The following is an 8120-nucleotide window of genomic DNA, read 5'->3' as shown; positions in this document are numbered from 1 at the left end:
CCACAGTAAAACAAGAAATGTCAAATGATGACCACTTCCTGGAGCTACAGCAGAGGATATTAGCCAGTTTTTCATTATGGTGTTTTTGTGCTTGTACGTTTATCCTCTGCTAGGTTTTTTGTAACTTTGTCTCAAATAAAAAATAGAAAATAAAATTAAAAAAAAAGAGAAAGCGATCTCATGTGAGATTTCACAGGAATTCATGGCACAGTCGATACTGAAACAGAAAATGCTGAATGTTGAGTCGACACTGAATCCAAGAACGGTAAAGTGAGAGGCAGTGCGCACCTTGACAGCACATGAGGTCAGTCAGTGAGTATTTAGTGTGTAAATTGCATGACCTTTTTTGCCATTCTAATGCTCCCCAGAAGTGTTAACTGAAAATAAAGTGTGAAGGACCTAAATGACATGGTGAGGACTTTCTAGTCATGTTAGCTGCAAATAAAGAAAAATGCTTAAAATAGCAGGGAATTAAGAGGGCTGTAATTGGGGGGGGATTTTGCTCTCCAGAAGCTGAAGGTTTTTAACCATGCCAATGCTTCCAAGATGCATTACTGAAAAAAAGTCTGAAGGACCTAAATGACATGGTGAGATGCTGAAGAGCTTTGCTCGTTCATGTCTGCGACATACAGATATTAATTAAAAGTAGCAACTTGTGGCTGTCAGTGTTTCTTCTTGTGGGACATAAATGATAGTTTCATCTCATTTTAATTACTTTATTCATTATACTTACTTTATTAACACACAGCAATATTTATATTTATCTTTAAGATTTGATTAATTCTGACATTTTCAGATACAGGCACTATTGCGGAATCTGCTGTATCTTGATGAAATCACACCTATTAATGATGTACCTGTACCAGCAGCTGACCTCACTTATCAACATTTACCACACATGTGATAGCATTTGCTGTCACTTTAAGTAAACTTTAACTCTCTCCTGTCTCCACCCACTCCTGAACTTACCTTTTTGTGAGGGGGTGACTATAAATCTGTCCTGTGAGCGGCACAGGAAGCCCAAACCTTTGTAGCAACACAAACTGTGTTGCTACGGGCTCCACGACAGTTACTGATCTCCTTCCTTCAGCTATAAGAAGAGAGCAGCAGTTAAAGTAAATTATCTGAGGTCATCATTAAATGGTCAACCATGGTTCAAGGCTTCCACACACATCTGCTGGTTACAGCCGCTTTGCTGTCTCTAACCCTGACAGTGATTCAAAGCAGGTCAGTCTGAAATTTTCTCATTATTTGAGGAAGTATAAACTTGGAAAACATTCATTAAATGGAAGCTGAGTGATATTTTGTTAAATGAAGCAGGCATTGATTTGTAATTTGTTAAAATGTCTCATTATTGTCTGTTTTTTTAAAGGGCTAAAAATGAAATTTTATTAATTACTCTACCAGACTGGAGGGAAAACACCGGTATGAAGTCCAGGCCTACCCGCTCATTATTGTTATTTAAATGGAACTACTAACAGTACACTCACCGAAATATTTAACCCTAACTTTTAAGATTTATGTAATTTTATTACATGAGAAATTCCTGTTTACTTTTTTTCGATAATTTTAATACAAACCTACCAAATAAACCTTACATGATGCATATTCATTACTGTAATAAATCCTATTCATTTGAAATGCATAATCCTCATCTTTATGTATTTAGTATTAATAAAATATAATTACTCTAAATCAATAATAATGACAGTATTTATTTAAAACACATATAGTATATTGTTTAAATTGCATAATAATTATGTTACCTATGCCATTTATCTTGTACAGGTAACATAATTATGCAATTCAAACAATATACTTTATGTATTTTAAATAAATACTGTCATTATTATTGATTTAGAGTAATTATATTTTATTAATACTAAATACATAAGGCTGAGGATTATATGCATTTCAAATAAATAGGATTTATTACAGTAATGAATATGCATCATGTAATATTTATTTGGTAGGTTTGTATTAAAATTATCTAAAAAAGTAAATGGGAATTTGTCATGTAATAAAATTACATAAATCTTAAAGTTAGGGTTAAATATTTCTGTGAGTGCACAATTCTGAAAATAAATGTTCACAATCATGAGATTTTGATAACCTGACTTTTCCCCTTTTCTTTCACAGAATATATTACACAGTGTTTCTGGGACAGAGACAACAATACATTTTGTGACTGGACAAAGACCCAGCGGACAACAGGTTAAGATACAATTTAGTCTATAGTGGAACAAAGACGCCTCTCAATTCACTATAAAACTGCACTTTCTGTACTTCTCAGTCTCATCTGTTTCCTGTACATGCACAGGAGGTTAAGTGAGTTTAGCAACCTTTACGACAAGTCGATTGAATGATTTCAGAGATAATTTAGAACTTTGGTTCACAGTTCTGGTTTAATGAACAAACAGTACTGTCCTTATTAGTGCTGCGTATCACTAAATGATATAAGGCACACTAATAATCATTTATGGCCTCGTGTTCCTTCAGGGGCAAAGTAGAGAGCTTAAGTGTAAAAATGATCAGCTATTGAACAGCTATTTTACAATTAATTATAACTGCATCACAACAGATGCACCCTGTATTTTATCACACTAACAAACACAGTGAAGGGGGTTTGGTCCCATTAAAATTATGATACAACATATTGTCATTGTATATGCATGTAGATGGATAGGTAGAAGAGAGGGGTGGGTTTAAAATGAATCAAGTATTGAGGTCATTCAATTTCAATTTCATGGAGCCTCACTGGAACTATTAAAATGAGCACAATCACTTTCTGTAATAAGAATTTATTACATTTTCTTATTATCTTTTATGCCTCCTAGGCGAGCAAGGCCCCTTTCCAGAGGAAAAAATAGATATTTTAGAGAGCGGTGCACTGGGGCCGCACGGTGAGGTCTGCCTAGAGTTCTGGTACTCGGCTCCAAGTGCAGCAATTGGGTCAGAACTTCAAGTTCTGCTGAAAAGCAGTGCTGGACTGGTAGAAATCTGGAGCTCACCCACTGTGTATGAAGATGCTTGGAAACAAGTGTTTGTTCCTCTATACATTACCGAACCACAAACTCGGGTAAAGTAACACATGCTGTGCCAACATACAAAACTGTAATTGAAAGCTATTTCAATGGTTTTGATGCATTATTGTGCACATTGTATTTTTAATCTCTTCTTTTTTATTCCAGGTTATATTTCAGGCAACTCAAGTGCCATACAGAAAAAGACAAGTCATTTCAAACCAGATAGGCATAAGGAGAGGGCCATGTGGTAAGGTTCTTCTTCTTTTTTCATTTTTTATTTATTTATTTATTTATTATTTTGGCTGCCCCCAGTTGCTCAAGTTCACAACAATGGATCTGGTAGAGATCCACATTGGATCTCTTTCTCTGTAATCAATTATAAAAACACACACAAAATATGCATGGAAAGAGTGTCAGAAGAATCTTAGGCATGTTTTTAAAAAGCTAAATTGTTGTAAAATTGGTGGAAAAAGCTCTGAAGAACACAACAGCATGAGTCAGTAGCTCATCATCCACCACAAACAAGATATTTTCTAAGCACTGCATTATTATGTAAATGAAAATGGGCCTTCTTGACTTCATCTCTGATATGCAAGTTAAAAGGCAATGTTGGATCAAAAATAATGGCAAGATTTTTAATTGTTTCATCATGATGAATCACACAATCACCCAGAGAAAAGTGTTATTTGATCATAAAGCTGTCCTTGTCCAGTAAGACAGACAATGATCATCTCAAATAGTCTGAGTACAAAAATATAAAATTTAGACATCCAACTTTTCACCACAGCTAGAAAAGCCTCTACATTTGGAATATTAGAGTCATTACCAACAGTACATAAGTATGCATGTACATCTGCAAGTCATCAGCATAGCACTGAAAGGCAATTCCAAGAGGAGTGACATTAGAAGAAAATGACAGAACCCAGAACAGATTATTTATGCTTCCATATACAGTGACAAATGTCCTTATCAAAAAACCCAACATTTGTGTTCTTGGCTAACACTAAAACTGCCTGGCTGGCATGTTGTACATCTTCTTATATCCAGATTGACACATGTGCTATAACCCTAATCTTCACAAGTGTTATTGCTGGGCTTAATCCATCACCCACTCTTTACAAGACTCTGCAAAAAGACCACATCCTGATGAACACCAGAATTCACTGCAATCAGAGATGCTGCCTCCAGCCCAGTATTTTGACCAGCAATTTATTAGGATTCCAGTAATTCGCAGGATGGTTGACTTGTTGGGCCTGACTCCAGACATTTCTGATCACTGAGCAAAAATAAGTGAAGCTGAATCTTGCTGAGAATGACCTTTGCAAGTATCTAAATTAAATATAGACTTCAATGCCATATGTTAGGGCCCCTTCACATATAACATGATTTAAGGCCGACTAGCACACAGAGGAGGAATTTCATGCCATTCGTGAAAAATCTGAGCTGCCTCCAATGCCTCGTACACGTCGCTACAACTATTCGCATACACCAGCGGCTGAACAGCTAACCAAAAAAATTAGTTTTGATAACTGTTAATCCGCTAACTGAAAAGTTAACTTTTATAAAGATAAAATGATAAATCCCTAAAAAATTTAGCGGAAGTTACAGATAAATGCTAAGCTGATAACTTTCAGTATTGACTTTAGTACAGGGCAGCTACTGACACAACGAGTCAGCGTTTATGTCTCAGATCAGTCTTCTCTCAGTAAAGGAGACCAGTGATTAGAGAAAACGAGAGGGAAAAAAAAAAAAAAGAAAATTTCTCTTCACGTCATACAGACCCGCCGGTCTTTTCACTGGAGTCTTGCACAGGCAGACAAGTTTGACTTATGGTTATAGTTTTAAACAAACTAATTCCAGACAAGTTATTGAAATTAACATCACATCTGTTGTTTTACAAAGTGAAAATATCAGCTATATGTTTTCGTTTTAAAGTAATGCACTAATTTTGAAGGTTTTGGCATTTAGACACACATGCCGCATTGCATTATGGGTACATTAGTTTCCCGACATCAGTGGTTGGCTGGTCGGTATAACACACAGTTACTGAAACGTGTGGTGAGTTTTACAAATAAATCTGTATTTGTAAATATGTCTGCCTTTTTTCATTTGTAAAAAAGGCAATTTGAAAACTGAAAATTCTGTTTAAGTTCTTCACTTTTAGGGAATGTGTGGCCAGGAACACTGCCATCTAGTGCCAGTAGATGGTAATGTTCATGGCAGTGTGAGCAGCCACACATTCTGTTTGTATTTCTTCATAACTGATGTAAATAAAGTTCAAGACATGTACAGTAACTTGGAAAAGTTCATGTATCTATCCTCTGGCTTGTCTGAAGAAAATTGGCAATAAAATTGATTATTTACAGGTATTATACCAAAGGGCTGATTACTTATGCAATCCATCATCTTGGCTTTTATATTTTGAATAAATTTATATCAAGTTGTAGAGATTTACTTTTTGAGGTAGATAATTTTAGATTTTTATTTTTTTTTTTTTATTGAGAAGCATGATTTACTTTTTGTATTTGAAATGCCATAAACAAATTAAAATGCATGAAATACCAAGGGGCTGAATACTTTTGCAAGGCACTGTATCAGTCATAAAAACACTGGAACTTGGCTGGTAAATGTCACATTATAAATTCAAGATATATCCCCATTACAATGCCAGGAGAGTTTTTACATTTCTTAGATTTCATAAATTCACAGTTTCACAGTGCAATAATAATGTTTCTCATCCAGTCGTATTATTTTTGCTTAAAATTGAGGGTGGTTGTGTATGGTGTTTGGTTTTTATTTATTTTTTGTTTGTTTGTTTGTTTCTATAGTAGTGGAGCTAGTTACTATTTTGCTGATAAACTGACTGTTTCATTGGTCACACTCCCCACAGGACAGCAGTGTGCCTCTGACAAAGAGATCTGGACGGATGAGTCCACCCGTTGCCTATGCTCTTCTGGCCAGTTGTCCTGCTCTATCTCTCACTGCCCTAAGGGTCATATCTGTGGTCCACAAAAAAGAAGTGGGACGTGCACTGTGCACAGTGACACTGAGTGTAGCAATTTTGATGAAGTGTTGTTCCACTTCACGGCTCCCTGCACCTATGTGCTGGCCAAGAGCTGTTCACCCACTGAGCCCCTGCCTGCCTTCAGTGTGGAAGTGGTCAACAGGCACAAAGAGAACTCATCTGTGACAACGGTCCAACAGGTCATTGTGGACCTGAAGACAGTCGCCCGAGTGTCACTGCTGAAAAGTCAAACCAACCGTGTTGTGGTGAGTTAAGGCAAAAAACACAATCCTCTTTGGACCCTATTCTGATTGTATTTTTTCAAAGATATCAAAACAAAATAAAGTCTTCTTCATAGACATTCATTCATATTTTTATTATGCTCTACCTGTTATTGGAAACAAATTTCTACATCCAAAAATTATTAAATACTGTATATAACACTCAAAACTAGACTGCATAGGTTGCCATATTTAAATCAATAATATTCATTATTACTTTGACAATGAACTCACTTTAAACAGATTAGGGAATGGGCGCCTTTCAACATTTATTGATATAGCTTGGAGTTTGGTTCAAGTGGTCATATTGTAAGAAGTTGGTTTTGAACTTTTTTTTGCATATGGATGGGTTTCATGTTAAACCCCCTGAAAGTCAAGCAATTCTGTTTATACATGTAGGAAGTATTGCACTATAAGAAAAATAGAGGCCAGAAATGGCTTAAGACTTCTTTGATATACGTTATAGAAGTCCATATATGGAATATGTGATGTATACTCAACAAAAATATAAACGCAACACTTTTGGTTTTGCTCCCATTTTATATGAGATGAACTCAAAGATCTAAAACGTTTTCCACATACACAATATCACCATTTCCCTCAAATATTGTTCACAAACCAGTTTAAATCTGTGATAGTGAGCACTTCTCCTTTGCTGAGATAATCCATCCCACCTCACAGGTGTGCCATATCAAGATGCTGATTAGACACCATGATTAGTGCACAGGTGTGCCTTAGACTGCCCACAATAAAAGGCCACTCTGAAAGGTGCAGTTTTGTTTTATTGGGGGGGATACCAGTCAGTATCTGGTGTGACCACCATTTGCCTCATGCAGTGCAACACATCTCCTTCGCATAGAGTTGATCAGGTTGTCAATTGTGGCCTGTGGAATGTTGGTCCACTCCTCTTCAATGGCTGTGCGAAATTGCTGGATATTGGCAGGAACTGGTACACGCTGTCGTATACGACGGTCCAGAGCATCCCAAACATGCTCAATGGGTGACATGTCCGGTGATTATGCCGGCCATGCAAGAACTGGGACATTTTCAGCTTCCATGAATTGTGTACAGATCCTTGCAACATGGGGCCGTGCATTATCCTGCTGCAACATGAGGTGATGTTCTTGGATGTATGGCACAACAATGGGCCTCAGGATCTCGTCACGGTATCTCTGTGCATTCAAAATGCCATCAATAAAATGCACCTGTGTTCTTCGTCCATAACAGACGCCTGCCCATACCATAACCCCACCGCCACCATGGGCCACTCGATCCACAACACTGACATCAGAAAACCGCTCACCCACACGACGCCACACACGCTGTCTGCCATCTGCCCTGGACAGTGTGAACCAGGATTCATCCGTGAAGAGAACACCTCTCCAACGTGCCAAACGCCAGCGAATGTGAGCATTTGCCCACTCAAGTCGGTTACGACGACGAACTGGAGTCAGGTCGAGACCCCGATGAGGACGACGAGCATGCAGATGAGCTTCCCTGAGATGGTTTCTGACAGTTTGTGCAGAAATTCTTTGGTTATGCAAACCGATTGTTTCAGCAGCTGTCCGAGTGGCTGGTCTCAGACGATCTTGGAGGTGAACATGCTGGATGTGGAGGTCCTGGGCTGGTGTGGTTACACGTGGTCTGCGGTTGTGAGGCTGGTTGGATGTACTGCCAAATTCTCTGAAACGCCTTTGGAGACGGCTTATGGTAGAGAAATGAACATTCAATACACGAGCAACAGCTCTGGTTGACATTCCTGCTGTCAGCATGCCAATTGCACGCTCCCTCAAATCTTGCGACATCTGT

General features: G+C 37.8%; 1 protein-coding gene across 1 annotated transcript in view; it reads left to right on the top strand.

Annotated features, from left to right (window-relative positions):
* Positions 1-1045: 1045 nt before the first annotated feature.
* Positions 1046-8120, top strand: part of LOC117522379 (zonadhesin-like) — a 42328-nt gene continuing 35253 nt past the window's right edge. Inside the window, exons 1-6 of the mRNA XM_034183770.1 lie at positions 1046-1227; positions 1373-1425; positions 2140-2214; positions 2838-3079; positions 3192-3273; positions 5917-6296. Coding sequence (XP_034039661.1) covers positions 1151-1227; positions 1373-1425; positions 2140-2214; positions 2838-3079; positions 3192-3273; positions 5917-6296 — 909 coding nt within the window. The 5' untranslated portion in view covers positions 1046-1150. The remainder of the gene's footprint in view (positions 1228-1372; positions 1426-2139; positions 2215-2837; positions 3080-3191; positions 3274-5916; positions 6297-8120) is intronic.

Source organism: Thalassophryne amazonica, chromosome 12, assembly GCF_902500255.1.
Source record: "Thalassophryne amazonica chromosome 12, fThaAma1.1, whole genome shotgun sequence".
In the NCBI taxonomy this organism is placed as follows: domain Eukaryota; kingdom Metazoa; phylum Chordata; class Actinopteri; order Batrachoidiformes; family Batrachoididae; genus Thalassophryne; species Thalassophryne amazonica.
Note: the sequence above shows the minus strand (reverse complement) of the source record. Positions and strands in the feature narration are given on the sequence as shown.